Raw genomic sequence first — 15,814 nt, forward strand, 5'->3', positions numbered from 1 at the left:
AGAGGTTATCTTATTTGGCATGTTAAGGTGTCAATATTCACAAGTTATATTTAAAAATAAATGTATTAAAATTTTATATTTTATGAGAAATTATATACGACTGCTTTTCAGTTGTTTGAATTTAAAGTACAAAACCCAACTCTGAAGAATTTACCAAGCAAAGGAGAAAGATAAATAGATATAAAAGGAGCCAATGAATGTTTACATTTTCTAAATATGGTCAACAGAAAAAATGTCATTGTAAATGTTTCATTGAGCTTCTTTGCTTGTAGGAAGATTTTTTTTTTTTTTACACCATTTCTTGACTTCTTGTTTGAATCTTAAATAAATTCCCAAGGATTCTATGGAATGAATTTTACTTTCTTTGAGTACTCAGAAAAGTTGCAGATTATTCTGTTAATTTGAGTATATTTTTATTTATGACCTCTCTAATAATGGTTCTTTGCCATGTTTTATGTACTTGAAATATTTTAGTAATTTGAGGTCACTTATAGAGACACTATAATCTTCTGACTTGGGTGTTCTAAAATTCAATGGACATGATTATCTTGTTAGGTAGGTGACCTTTTTCCTTAAAGAAATAGATACTTTAGAGTTTTTATTTTAGTTACTCTTTGTTTAGGAGGTTAAATGATCAGTTCTACAGGTAACTGAAGATATTATGAAATAGTAGTTATAGATTATATTTAATTCAGATCCAGGTATTTTGTTATGTTAAATAATAATGGGGACTTTGGTGTTCGTTTTGATGAAACAGGAATTCTTAGCAATTACTGTGTGTCCGGAAACAAGTACTAGGTACTTGTATGCTGGTAAACTAAACATGTTTTACCCAGCTTTTTCTGCATATAATTTGTTTTAAATTTGTATCTGTATTGTTCCAACAAAATAGCTGTTATGGTAAAAGTTACTTTCTATAGCTCTTAACATTTGTATTGTAATTACTTAAATATAGGTTGTACTCTTTTTGTTTTTGTTTTCAGGCTGAGCCAAGGCGACAGCAAAGGCTTATAAAAAATGTCAAACAAAAAGTCAATCGTAAATATAGGTCTCCTTTTCGATATTTAGCAACAGAGTCCAAACATAAAGGGATTTGTGTAAATGGAGCTTATATTTGTGCTGTAGGAAATTATGGGTTATCTTAGACCTGTTGTTAATCAGAGATTTTCAAAATCAAATTTTATTGACATATCATGATTTCAGTAAGTAGGCAAGTGTTTTGTTAGCATGTATCTACTCTTAGCTTTCGTGTAAAAATCCTGGAGTAGGCTCTAAATGGAACACTTTAGCGATACTGTTTTTATTGAAATGTATAATTTCCAGGTGCTGTATATCAGGCTGCTTCCTTATAGCTTGCTATTTTCTTGCCTTCATCTTAAAAGTCTTATTTGCGATTAATCAGTATCTCATCTTATTGGATCTGATTTTTAGAACCATTCAACTTTTGTAAAAGTTACATTTTCAATCCTCAGGCAATTGGAATGTCTTACTTACATCTCATCTCAATGGAGAACATTTATTTTTTTTTTTTTAAGATGAATTTTTTGGGATGCCTGGATGACTCAGTTGGTTAAGCTTCTGACTCTTGATCTCAGCCCCACGTTGGGTCTGCACTGGGCATGAAGCCTACTTAAAAAAAAGATTTTATTTTTAAGTAATCTCCACACTTAACATGGGGTTTGAACTCTCACAACCCTGAGATCAAGAATCAGATGCTCCAGGGGCGCCTGGGTGGCTCAGTTGGTTGAGCGTCTGACTTTGGCTCAGGTCATGATCTCATGGCTTGTGGGTTCGAGCACCGTGTCGGGCTTTGTGCTGACAGCTCAGAGCCTGGAGCCTGTTTCAGATTCTGTGTCTCCCCCTCTCTGTGCCCCTCCATTGCTTGCGCTCTGTCTCTGTCTCAAAAGTAAATAAACATTAAAAAAAAAAAATGAATTAGATGCTCCACTAATGAGCCAGCCCGGTGCCCCTCAATGGAGAACATCCTAACCTAATTACAGTGCTTTAAGTTTTCTCCTGGCAGCTTCAAATACAATTTGAGAAAAAAAATTTTAACAAAGGACATATAAGGACTTAAGGCAATAGTGTAGGTGTCACTTTTTACTCTATTGAAAAAACAAAATACGCATAGTGGTATCAGAGGCCACTGTCATAAATTAGATGATCATGGAACAGAAAAAGGTTAACTGAATAATTCAACTTGAATTAAATATTTTATTTTTGTGCTTATATTTCTGACTCATTTTCTGTCTTTTTTTCACATTTATTTATTTTTGAGAGAGCACAAATGGTGGAGGGGCAGAGAGAGAGGGAGACACAGAATCCGAAGCAGGCTCCAGGCTCTGAGGTGTCAGCACAGAGCCTGATGTGGGGCTCGAACCCACAAACTGCTAGATCATGACCTGAGCTGAAGTTGGGCACTTAACTGACTGAGCCACCCAGGCGCCCCTGACTCATTTTATTTTGAGAGCAATATGAAAATTAGTACACTTGGGGCACCTGGGTGCCTCAGTTGGTTAATCTTTCAGCTCTTTATTCGGCTCAGGTCATGATCTCACTGTTCCTGGGTTCCAGCCCTGTTTGGGATTGTCTCCCTCTCTCTGCCTCCCCTGCATTTGGCATGCATCCTCTCCCCCTCTCTCTCTCCAAATAAATAGCTTTAAAAAATTGCTACTCTTCTGTTATATAACTTAACATAGTTTTGTTCAGTTAAAGACTATGCTATTCCATTTTCTAGGATATTTTTAGCATTTTTACTAACTTTGAAAATTCTCAGCTAACACTGATAGGAAAATTTCATTGCATTCATGCAGATGACTTAAGTAAAACTTAAGTTAAAGCATGCATAATTGTGTTGTATTGTTGAAATCTGTTGTAAAAGTGAAGATGAGTATTTGAATTGTTTCTGATCAGTTTTTTTTTTTAATTTTTTTTTTTACATTTATTTATTTTTGAGAGACAGAGCACAAGTGGGGGAGGGGCAGAGAGGGAAGGAGACACAGAATCCAAAAGCGAGCTCCAGGCTTTGCGCTGTCAGCACACAGCCTGATTAGGGGCTCGAACTCAGAAACCGTGAGATCACGATCTGAGCTGAAGTCGGCGCTTAACCAACTGAGCCACCCAGGCACTCCTGATTAGTTTTAATACTGAGCATATTCAGGGGCGCCTGGGTGGCTCGGTCAGGTAAACATCCGACTTCAGCTCAGGTCATGATCTCGCAGCCTGTGAGTTCAAGCCCCACATCGGGCTCTGTGCTGACAGCTCAGAGCCTGGAGCCTGCTTCAGATTCTGTGTCTCCCTCTCTCTCTGCTCCTCCCCCACTCATGCTCTGTCTCTCTCTCTCTGTCAAAAATAAATAAACATTAAAAAAAAAACCTTGCATATTCACTTAAAATGTTACTAATTCCTAGGTGTCATCATCTGTCATCTTTGATTTTCTTTACCCCCCATATTCAATCAAATATCAAATCATGACTTTTTTCCCCTTTGAAAATGCCTCAGGTATACTCTTATTTTACATTTAGGCCCTGGGCACTTCACGTTTGAATAACTGCCACCAAGCAGCTTTCTCTTGCTTACAGTTCATATACCAGTCTCTCACCTAACTTTTCAGGACTTTCCATACTTTTCTCAAACCCAATCCAGGATGCTTACCATAGATCTTTAAGTCAAAAAGTTCTTTTTAAAAATATTTTTTAACGTTTATTTATTATTGAGAGAGAAATACAGAGCATGAGCATAGGAGGGGCAGAGAGAGGGGGAAACACAGAATCCGAAGCAGGCTTCAGGCTCTGAGCTGTCAGCACAGAGCCCGGCATGGGTCTCGAACCCACAAACCACAAGATCGTGACCTGGGCCAAAGTTGGATGCTTAACTGACTGAGCCACCCAGGCGCCTCCAGTGAAAAAGTTCTTTTTCCCATCTGTCACTTGGTGGCATTGTTCTTTATTATTCTTTATTTAGTTCTAATTGTTTTTATTTGCTTTCTTCTTTTATTTACTGGATAGGCTACTTGTTATTTCTCTCTCTGTTTCAATGTGTATGTCAGATGTCATATTCCTAAAGCATAATTTCTGTCTAAATCACAGAATTTTTCAAACCTGGATAAAACCTGAGCTAGATTCTGTCTCAACTCCTTTCTCTAACAGATAAGGAATTTGAGGCCCAGAAAGGTGAAGAAATTTGTTTAGGTCTTATAGAACATCACAAGAGAGTCCATGTTAGCACATCAGAATTGTGGTTCATTATATTTTCCATTTTTCTCTTATCTGCAAAAGTATCTTCAAGTACTTTTAGAATTTATTTCAAACTTCTTGGGATGGTATTCAAGATGTTCTGTCTTTCCAGTCCAAATCTCATTTCTTCCACACTGAAATAATTGTGTGTGTGCACACGCGCGCGCGTGTGTGTGTCTGTTTAAAGAGTATTTACTTTGAGAGAGGAGCATGGGTGCACAAATGGGGGAGGGGCAGAGAGAGAGAGAGGGAGAGAGTCCCAAGCAGGCTCCACACTGTCAGCCTGGAGCCCCAGTACAGGGCTTGAACTCACAAACCTTGAGATCATGACCTGAAGTGAAACCAAGAGTTGGATGCTGAACTGAGGGAGCCATCCAGGCCCCCTGGAATAATTGTTCTTAATATTTTCCCTTTTTTTTTTTCCATTTTCTAACTGAAGTGCTATGGTATGTATTCAGTGACATTCTTAATTTGGTTGCAGAACTTTTATGTTTCAGAGTTTTAACAGTTTTCTGTGTATAAAGAGACATTGATAGAGATTGCTGGCCAACCACTGATTGAATGTTTATGAGAGATTTATTTATTATTTATTTTTACTTTTTAAGTACTCTCTATACCCAATGTGGGGCTTGAACTCACCACCTCAGGATTGAGAGTTGCACGCTCCACTACTGAGCCAGTCATGTGCCCCACTGATTGAATCTTTAGCCCTTATTATTGACTAGGGGTAGTTTTTAGATTTGATTGAAAATACTTACATTTGTATATGTTTATAATCATAATTTTGAAGGGAATGATTTCGCATATTCTAACCAGTTTGTCACCTATTTCTTACACCTCTTTGTAAAATGACTACATTTTGTCCATAGAGGAACATGAACTGGTTTAGGAGTTAAAAATATAGTGATAATGTGCTTTTACACAGGTGACTGAAGCTAATATCAATATAGTTTTAAATACGATCCCATTTATTCTACCTCTTTATTCTTGCCCAGTAGTCATCTTTTAAAACCCTAATCTCTTGAATCAGCAGCTCAAATTATTAAATTCCAACATTCAAGGTCCTTTTCAAATGAGTAATAGTTGATATAGTATGTATACTTCACTTATCTTAGTCATCCCTAGACAGACTTGGATGTTTATAACTGATTTGGTAGGAAAGAATTGCTACTGGTGTTGGCTTAACCCTGCTTTAAAAAATTTATTTGTTTATTGTTTTTGAGAGAGAGTGAAAGCAGGGGAGGGTTCAGTGAGAGAGGGAAACACAGAATCTGAAGCAGGCTCCAGGCTCTGGGATGTCCGCATAGAGCCCGATGTGGGGCTCGAACCCTCAAACCACGAGATCATGACCTGAGCTAAAGTCAAACACTTAACTGACTGAGCCACCCAGGCACCCCTGGCTTAACCCTCTTTAAGCACTACTAGTACTGTGTAATAGCAGGTAGTCTCTAAAACCTTATCCTAAAAGTAAAGAAAAATGCACATAAAATTTATTAAGGCTCAACCCCTCCCCCCACCCCACTCTGAATATGCCTTACCTGTGCTCTTACTCAGTGAGAGCTGCATTAACATATCAGATTATAAACCAGTGAGTGCCCCATCTCTCTGTCCTAACTTGAGCATGCCACTTCTGTTTATGCAGTTGTGACTTCTCTTCCACTATGTGTTTTATGATCTGGGAAATAATTTTAGTCTATTATAGCTGAAAATCTATTGAAAGTAACAGTGAAAAAAAGTTTTTGTTGTTTGAGAGAGCTTGAGGTGGCAGGGGCAGGTGGTGCTTGATCTCACGAACCATGAGATCATGACCTGAGCTAAGATCAAGAGTCAGATGCTTAACCAGCTGAGCCACCCAGGCGCCCCTGGAAGTAATCTTGAAAGCTTGAATATTAACTTTGGATCGTACAAGACTCCTTGAAAGAAACAGGGCTGAAAATCAGGTAAATATCAGAGGCAATTAAGGATAGAAGAAATCATAGGACGTTATGAATAGTGTCTTCAACTGCCTGAAAGGGAAATCATTGTTGACGAACAGTTATTTGAATAATAGCTGGAGGAGATTATAGCCAGGATTACAACTTATCAATTCCTTGGCACGTCAAAAGAATGGAAAAGCAGTTGTCTTCAAGGGTATTAATCTTTATAGAGATTATAAGAAAACCGTAAAACAGATAATTAGTTAAGGCTTTGCCTTTTTCTTAGGGAATAGCACTGATCACTGAGAAGAACTTTCTTTTATGATGGATATTTATCTTCATTGCCCGATTTGGTAGCCACTGGCCACATGGGGCTGTTGAGTACTTTAAATGTGGTTACTATGAGGAGCACCTGGGTTGCTCAGTCGGTTAAGTATCAGGCTCTTGATTTCGACTCAGGTCATGATCTCACAGTTTGTGAGCCCCGCATCAGGCTCTGTGCTGACAGTGGGGAGCCTGCTTGGGATTCTCTCCCTCCCTCCCTCCCTCCCTCCCTCCCTCCCTCCCTCCCTCCCTCTCTCTCTCTCTCTCTGCCCCTTCCTGCCCACACTCCCAAAAATAAACATTAAAAAAAAATAATGTTATTGTGACTGAGGAACTGAATTTCTAATTCTATTTAATTTTCACTAATTGACTGATAGAGCGTGTACACAAGCTGATGAGAGGCAGAGAGAGAGAGAGAGTGAGTGAGTCCCAAGCAGGCTCTGGGCTGACAGCGCAGAGTGTGATGTGAGGCTCCATCTCGTGAACTGCGAAATCATGACCTGAGCCGAAATTGAGAGTCTATTGCTTAAACAACCGAGCCACCCAGACCCACCAAATTTTCACGAATTTAAATTAAAATTGCCACGTATGGCTGGTGGCTAATGTATCAAACAATGCAGTTATAGAAGCATACAATACTTAGAATGTATTTAAAATACTATGTTGTGCCTTCTTATTTTTTTTAACGTTACCCACAAATTCATTTATTTTATAAAGGGAAATTTGTGCATTTGACTTCTTTAATTTCTTATTCTCCCCCCCCCCCTTAATTTCTTATTCTTAATGCCCTAATCTATTCTTAAAAGGTAGTGAATATTTCTAATCAGTGGGTACATCATGGGCTTAGAGTAGAACCTTGAAAGCCACAGGAATGCATTGATCAATGAGGTATCCAATTTTAAAATAGTTATCTGCACATAGGAGCATCAGAGGTTTTGTAGTTGTGTGAAATCTGATCTTAAAAGGGTATCGAAAGATGACATTTAAAAGATTTGTTCACTTGATTTAAAACTGGGTGTGTAAGTACTTTATAAATCCACAAGTTATGAAGAAAATCCCCCATATATTCATGCTGTTTTTCTCTCTAAATAGATTGCTTTTTGAACATAGTTGGTAGGTGGAAATTTCAAAGGATGAATCATTGCTTGACCAATGCTTTAAATTTTGCATAAGGTGAAAAAAGGAAGTATCTGATATCAGCTTGAGGTTGTGAATTTTATTATCTCAGGATGACTCCTCTTAGTAAAGATAGAGCACAATAAGGATTTTAAAATACAACAGTGATAACTAATTATTAGTATGTCATAACACAAGTGTTTTTCAGTCATATGAAACTGATTTTATGTTTTAGGAAATGATAAAATTTACAGTTCTTAAAGGTTTAAGAAAGCTTAGTCCTTAAATTTACTTATTTATGTGGTTTAGGGCTCATTTCATAGGTTTGTCAATGAAAGTACTGATAACACTGTGAAAAGCTTATCTGTTTCAGAAGGGTTACAAGACCTTCAGCAATCATATTGAATCAGATAATAGATAAATGAACAGACTGTCCCATTGTGGATGATTGGAAAAAATTCTGTCTACAAATATTCAAGGATATGGGGCTCCTGGGTACTCAGTTTGTTAAGCATCTGACTTTGGCTCAGGTCATGATCTCACAGTTCTTGAGTTCAAGCCTTGTGCTGGGCTCCATGCTGACATCTCAGAGCCTGGAGCCTGTTTTGGGTTGTATGTCTCCCCCTCTCTCTGCCCCTTTCCTGCTCGTGAGTGCTCTCTCTCTCTCTCAAAAATAAATAAAAACATTAAAAAATTAAAAATATTCAAGGATAGTTTCTCAGATAACCACAAAAAAGGGGAGCATTAATAATGAAATATATTTTATTCAGAATAAAGTCTCGAATGATTTTAACAAGAACTGTATTGGGGCACCAGGATGGCTGAGTCAGTATAAGTGTCCAGCGTTGGCTCAGGTCATGATCTCGCGGTTTGTGAGTTCGAGCCCCATTTCGGGCTGTGTGGTGGCAGCTCAGCCTGGAGCCTGCTTCAGATTCTGTCTCCCTCGCTCTCTGCCCCTCCCCCACTCATGCTCTGTCCCTCAAAAATAAACATTAGGAAAAAAAAGAGCTATATCACAGATACATAAAGGCCACAACCACATGCACAGTGATTTCACAAAATTTGAATTAACTAGCTAGTGGTGTGATACAACCAATAGAATATAAATTTCCTTCCCATAAATTTCTCCTAGCAGTTGAACACTTCATTACCAACAGGTATTGACCCTTGAACAACGGGGGTGTGAACTGTGTGAGTCCACTTCTATGCAGTTTTGATAAGTACAGTATTGTAAATGTATTTTCCTTATGATTTTTTTTTCTCTAGCTTTATTGTAAGAATACAGCATATAATTATATACAAAATATCCTAACCATTCATGTTACTGGTAAGGTTTTCAGTCAGCGGTAGGCTATTAGTAGTTTTTTATTTTTTAAAGTTTATTTTGAGAGAGAGAGAGAGAGAGCGCACATGTGAGTGGGGGAGTGGCAGAGAGAAGGTGAGAGAATCACAAGCAGGCTTCACGCTGCCGGCACAGAGCCCAACATGGGGCTCCGTGCCACAAACAGTGAGATCATGATCTGAGCCAAAATTTAGAGTCAGATGCTTAACTAACTGAGCCAGGTAAGATTTCTTAAGAAGTCTTCCGCCACCCCTTAAAAAGTTTTAAAGGAAAAAATACGATACAGGACCTAAGCTTTTAGTGGTTTATAAATACCATTAACACGTGTCCTGGATTCTGGTGGGTTACATCAATCCTGAATTAATTTTTTTAAGCTTATTGATTTATTTAAGTGACCTCTGTACACCCAATGTGGGGGTTGAAATCGACCCCAAGATCAAGAGTTGTATGCTCTTCCAACTTAGCTAACCAGGCACCCCCTGAAATAATTTTTAATAAAACTGAGCTTTATACTTTTTCTATGCCACATAGTTTTCTTTCTCCTCATTTTAGTGTATCACTTTATGCTACTTTGTTTTCTTCCAAAAATCTTTAAACAGTAATCCTACAATGCAAAATTCAGGGAGAAATTATAATTAGAAAACATAGGAGGGACAAACTTTTATGACTAAGTGTTGGTCCAATCACTAACTGCTAATATATGTGTATGGAATTTTTTTTTAACACATTTTTTAAAAAGTTTCTTTATTTTGAGAGATCAGGTGGGGGAGGGGCAGAGAGAGTGAGAGAGAATCCCAACCAGCATGGAACCTGATGTTGGGCTCCATCTAAGAAACCATGAGATCGTGGCCTGAGCTGAAATCAAGAGTTGGATGCTTAACTGACAAAGCCACCCAGGCACCACTCCACCTTTTTTAAAGTAAGCCCCCAATGTGGGGCTTGAACTCGTGACCCTGAGATTGAGTTGCAGTTGCTCACTCTACCAACTAAGCCAGCGAGGCATCTCTGTTTTCTTTTCAACTATCAAGACATCAGTATGTTTAACCGACTGGTTCCCTATATGTGAATGGCTTACATAGACCTGACACTGTATTGAGGTCCTAGAAAAATAATGTCATCAACAAATTAGCTAATTGGAATTTCTTTAGGAATATTTTATCCCAAACCACTAGTCTATTGGAAGTAGTTTGGGGGGAATCAAAAGTTTTATGTGGACTTTTCACTGTTTGAGGAGGTCAAGCACCTTTAACCCTCACATTATTCAGGAGTCACCTTAATTTTTTTGTAGTTTCTGATTTATCACACTGATTGGTAACAGTGAAAAAGAGATGTGTCTGTCGTCCTACCTACTTATGGTAGGCTGCTGTGTATGCTGCCAGGATTCAGAACACCTAGAAAAGCTTTAAGAAAAGAAACCAGACTTTCTGAGATCCTGGCTTTGCGCCATTCTGCTGTGGCAACATCCAGGGTTCTGGAAATTGGTACTAACAGAATGAAACAGAGCAGATCTGAGGTCACACAACAGGTAGGTGAAGGAGATGAGTATGATAATTGAATCCTTGCTGCCACTTTTGTCAAATGTGTAACACGCCAATCTTAGAATTTAAAACACAAATAATTTTCGCTATGGTCCTTATCTTGTGTTCAATGAGTATCTGGCTTCTGTTATTCTAGAACAGCAGTTCTTAACCTTTTTTGGGTCTGTAATTCTCTTTAAAATGGAGGAAAGCTTTGGACTTTCTTGTTTGCAATTTTGCATACAATTTTAAAAGGTTAACAGGATCAAAAAAAAATAAAAGGTTAACAGGATCCACTGATTAGAACTTCCGTCCTAGATTTCAGTACCTTTTTTTCTCAATGCAGTTAACTTCATTTTGAACTTGGTTTAGCATTAAGAGATTCTCCACTTTTACTTAAATTTCTTTTTTTAATGTTTATTTACTTATTTATTTTTAATGTTTATTTTTGAGAGAGTAAGAGTGTGCTCTAGTCGGGGAGGGGCAGAGAGAAAGGGGTACAGAGGATCTGAAGTGGGCTCTGAGCTGACAGCAGAGCGTTTAATGTGGGACTCAAACCCACGAACCATGAGATGATGACCTGAACCGAAGACAGACGCTCGAATGACTGAGCCACCCAGGTGCTCCTATTTACTTATTTTTGAGAGAGAAAGAGCACAAGCAGGGGAGGAGCAGAGAGAGAGAGGGAGACACAAAATCTGAGGCAGGCTTCAGGCTCTGAGCTGACAGAGGGGCTTGAACTCACAAACTGAGATCATGACCTGAGCTGAAGTCTGATGCTTAACTGACTGAGCCACCTAGTTGCCCTTACTTTTATTTAAACTTCTATTTAAATTCATGTAGTTAGGCCTGGTTTCTCCTTTCTGCCCATCTGTGATATCTCACTTACTTAAAAACAGAACGACAAAACGACTTAAAAACGAAAGAAGATTAATGTGGTAAGGATTTAGGACATTTAGAACTTTTTTCCCCCCTTAGGTTCTCCTCCCCCCTCTTTTTAAATTTTTAACGATCTGTATGTTTTGCAGGGAGTCATTTGTAATTTATAAGAATGACAAATATAATTTCTGAGATTTTTGTTTTTGCTTTGCTTTGTCGTTGGTTTGTTTTAAGTAAAATTAATTTGAACTTTTAAATGACTGATAATGGACCTCACACTTGTAAAGATTTTCTGGGATATTGTAGATTAGGTGCTTTGTTTAGTTCATTAATGTTCTCTGTTCTCTTCCTGTACAGGAAAATACTATTCTTTGTATAAGGGTGTTAATAGTTATAGGGCAGCATTTTTCCCAGATATTTTACAGATATGTATTTTCAGATACAAGCAAGATGCTTTGTAAAAGAGTGTGTTCCGTGAGTAAATACTACTTTTATGGCAATCTTTTGAGGTTCCTAATGCTTAGTTGGCACATTAAAGGTTCTGAGTAAAATTATGTGCTTAATTCATTGTTTCCTATACTTTTTAAAAAGTTGTTTCATATACTTTTTTTAAAGTTTACTTAAAGTTTATTTATTTTGAGAGAGAGTGTGTGTGCACAGGCACACTCAAGCAAGGAAGGGCAGAGAGAGGGAGAGAGAGAAAATCCCAAGGAGGCTCTGCTCTGTCATTGCAGAGACTGACATGGGGCTCAGTCCCTTGAACTGTGAGACCCTGCCCTGAGCTGAAACAAGGGGTTGGATGCTCAACCCACTGAGCAACCCAGATGCCCCTAGAGTTTATTTATTTATTTATTTTGAAAGGCAGGTGGTGCATGTGAGTGTGTTTGGAGCAGAGAGAGGGAGACAGAATCCCAAGCAGGCTCCTTGCTGTCAGTGCATAGCCTGATGCAGGGCTCCATCCCAGGACCTTGAAATCATGACCTGAGCATATATTAAGAGCTGCTCGGGGCGCCTGGGTGGCTCAGTCGGTTGAGCATCTGACTTCAGCTCAGGTCATGATCTCGCGGTCTGTGAGTTCAAGCCCCACGTCAGGCTCTGTGCTGACAGCTCAGAGCCTGGAGCCTGCTTCAGATTCTGTGTCTCCCTCTCTTTCTGCCCCTCCCCTGCTCATGCTCTGTCTCTGTCTCAAAAATAAAAACATTAAAAAAAAAAAAAAAAAGAGCTGCTCAATCACCTGAGCCACCCAGGTAGGTGCCCCAACTTTTTTTTTTTCTCTTAATGTAAGCTCTGTGTCCATTGTAGGGCTTGAATTCATGACCCCCAAGATCAAGAGTTGCATGCTTTACTAGCTTAGACGGTCAGGTGCCCGTTTCTTCAGCTTTTTAAACCTTGGACCCTTTTTTCTTTGCTTTCAGACTTTAATGTCCTGGGGAACTAGTCATTGTACAAGGAGATCCAATTTTGGGAAGGATAGTGCTAGATGCAATTTTTATTTTATTTTTTAGATTGCAGTGTTTAATTGATTGCTTTTTTGCATTCAGTGGAATTGCATGAAAGCTTCAAGTAAAATCTTAGCTCTAAGCATACATTAAATAATTACATACCTAAATCTGTCCTTCTGAGTTCTTTCCCCAATTTGGTTTAATCAGGTGGTAATTTTAAGTTGCTGTGGTTAATTTTGTCGCATTGTCCCATAAAGTAGTGCAACAATTTTAAAGTGTTGCTTTGGTGTATTTCCTGGTTTATTATTTCCTCGTTATTTAGTATTTTCTAAATCTTTTTTGTTTTGTTTTGAAAGAGAGCACAGGAGTTGGGGAGAAGGGCAGAATAGGGGGAGGGAGGGAGGGAGAGAGGGGGAGAGAGAGAGAGAGAGAGAGAGAGAAGGAACCCCAAGCAGGCTCTGGGCTCAGTATGGAGCCTGACATGTGGCCTAATCCCATGACCCTTCGATCCCGACCCTAGCCAGAATGAAGTCAGACACTTAACCGACTGAGCCACCCAGGTATGCCCCTTTAAGATGTTATTTTTAAGGGGGCGCCTGGGTGGTGCAGTCGGTTAAGCGTCCGACTTCAGCCAGGTCACGATCTCGCGGTCCGTGAGTTCGAGCCCCGCGTCAGGCTCTGGGCCAATGGCTCGGAGCCTGGAGCCTGTTTCCGATTCTGTGTCTCCCTCTCTCTCTGCCCCTCCCCCGTTCATGCTATGTCTCTCTCTGTCCCAAAAAAAAAAACAAAAAAAAAAACGTTGAAAAAAAAGATGTTATTTTTAAGTAATGTGCACCCAGCGTGGGACTCCGAGGTTACAACCCCGAGACAAAGAATCCCATCTACCAACTGAGCCAGCCTGGTGCCCCTAGTTTTATAAATCTTTAATGCAAAGTAGAAATACATGAAAATTTTGTCCAGTAGAAAGTTATAGGTGGATAACTTGCAGCAACACTGCCTATAATATATGATTTCATCTTCTTGAAGATAAAACAGTAAATTCTAGATTAGTAAAATAAGACAACTTATTTTCTGCACTTTTTCCTGAAAATACTTCTTAAGAGTACTTTACACTTTTGATCTAGGTAAGGTTGGTCGTGTTCATTGTGTAGTTTGACTTTATAGAATTATGTTTTCAATCATGACATCAACATTAAGTACAAAGCCACTGGGATCTGGGACGGTACTTGAATCAGTTCAGTTTAACAAGCTTTACTCAAATTCTGCTTTAGGTTATTACTAAGCAATTACAACATTATTCATAACTATACTTATGGAAGATTCCTAGGAAGGATCCAAATAATGTTTTTCTTTTCTTTCCTTTTTAATCTCATTTTAGCTGCGTTGGGTGTTCAACAGCCATCACTCCTTGGAGCATCTCCTACCATTTACACACAGCAAACTGCATTAGCAGCAGCGGGCCTTACGACACAAACCCCAGCAAACTATCAGTTAACTCAGACTGCGGCGCTGCAGCAACAAGCTGCAGCTGCAGCAGCTGCATTGCAACAGGTGAATCTCTTTATTTTTTTTAAGTTTATTTATTTATTTTGACAGCGAGAGAGCGTGAGTAGTGGGGGGAGGTGGTTAGAGAGGAGGAGAGAGAAAGAGAATCCCAAGAAGGCTCCACGCTGTCAGCACAGAGCCCAACTTGGGGCTGTTGTAAAATCACAATCTAAGCCAAAACCAAGAATTGGATGCTCAACCAGCTCAGCCACCCAGGCACTCCTTGGTTGGCTTTTATTTATTTATTTTTTAAGTGTTTTTATTTATTTTTGAGACAGAGAGAGACAGAGCATGAGCAAGGGAGGGGCAGAGAGAGAGGGAGACACAGAATCCGAAGCAGGCTTCAGGCTCTGAGCTGTTAGCACAGAGCCTGACGCGGGGCTTGAACTCACAGACTGTGAGATCATGACCTGAGCCAAAGTTAGACGCTCAACCAACTGAGCCACCCAGGCACCCCCTTTGTTGGCTTTTAATATGTGACATAGAAAACTATTAATTCTGTGTAGCCACAGTAGGTACTTTCATTTTTTAAAGACTTAATAATTGTGGGGTTTTATTATGCTTATTTTTCAGGTGATTAAAATTACTATATATGCTAAGATACATGGAGCAGTGCATTTGCATGGTCAAAATTCTTAAAACGGATAGTCCTTATATCTTTTGCTTATTTTTCATCAAGTTTAGCTGTTCAAGAAGATTTCTATTTAGTATAATTTTGTTTATGTATTTGTATATATGTATATCACTTTTTGAGAATGAATAAAACTAACATCCATATTTTTCTTTGAAAAAAAATTTTTTTCCAGCAATATTCACAACCTCAGCAGGCCTTGTATAGTGTGCAACAGCAGGTTAGTTTATATTTTCCATATTAAAAACTGATTTTTAAAAAGCCATTTGTCCCAGATTCAATTTATACAGATTTTATTTCCTTTCAGCTACATTAATGTGTGATTTGAATTCTTTTGGGGTGGGGAAATGAGGTAGGTTAAAAGGAATGTCTCCCAGGGAGAGGAAGGTAGGAGAGGTGTCCTGTGGAAATTGAAATCTTCAGCTAGCAGCCATTTTTGTCACATGTTTCTAAGAAAGCATGCAGAGGATAATCTGGAAAGAATCTGTTACTGAGTCAGTGGCCCAGTACTTCTGTCTGGAGCACCTAGCCCTACTGTGCTGTATTAGACCACATGTGAAAATGAAAAGGTCCTTTTTCTCATTTGAAACCTAAGCTGTAGATAGACCACTGGCTTTGAGCCTTTTTTATTTTTATTGATTTTATTATTTTATTTTTTTAATGTAAGCTCTATACCCAGTGTGGGCCTTGAGTCACGATTCTGAGGTCAAGAGTCGCACACTCTACCAACTGAGCCAGCCAGGCGCCCTGTGAGCCTTTATTTTTTTTAAAGCAACAGAATCCTCTCTATTTTCACCTAATGAAATCGTGTATTGAAACCCAATATATAAAATATAAAATATTAAAATAAAGCTGTTGAAAGTGCGT

The 15,814-nt window shown here is 38.8% G+C and overlaps 1 protein-coding gene across 5 annotated transcripts in view; it reads left to right on the top strand.

The window, feature by feature from the left end:
- CCAR1 (cell division cycle and apoptosis regulator 1) overlaps nt 1-15,814 on the top strand; it is a 64,109-nt gene that overhangs the window by 1,662 nt on the left and 46,633 nt on the right. For 4 of the 5 annotated variants that reach the window (XM_049645143.1, XM_049645147.1, XM_049645142.1 and 1 more), the window contains exons 3-4: nt 14,150-14,322; nt 15,123-15,167. In XM_049645143.1, the coding sequence (XP_049501100.1) occupies nt 14,150-14,322; nt 15,123-15,167 (218 nt within the window). The remainder of the gene's footprint in view (nt 1-14,149; nt 14,323-15,122; nt 15,168-15,814) is intronic. The other variant, XM_049645146.1, reaches the window with a different exon arrangement.

This window comes from Panthera uncia, chromosome D2 (assembly GCF_023721935.1).
Source record: "Panthera uncia isolate 11264 chromosome D2, Puncia_PCG_1.0, whole genome shotgun sequence".
Taxonomy (NCBI): Eukaryota; Metazoa; Chordata; class Mammalia; order Carnivora; family Felidae; genus Panthera; species Panthera uncia.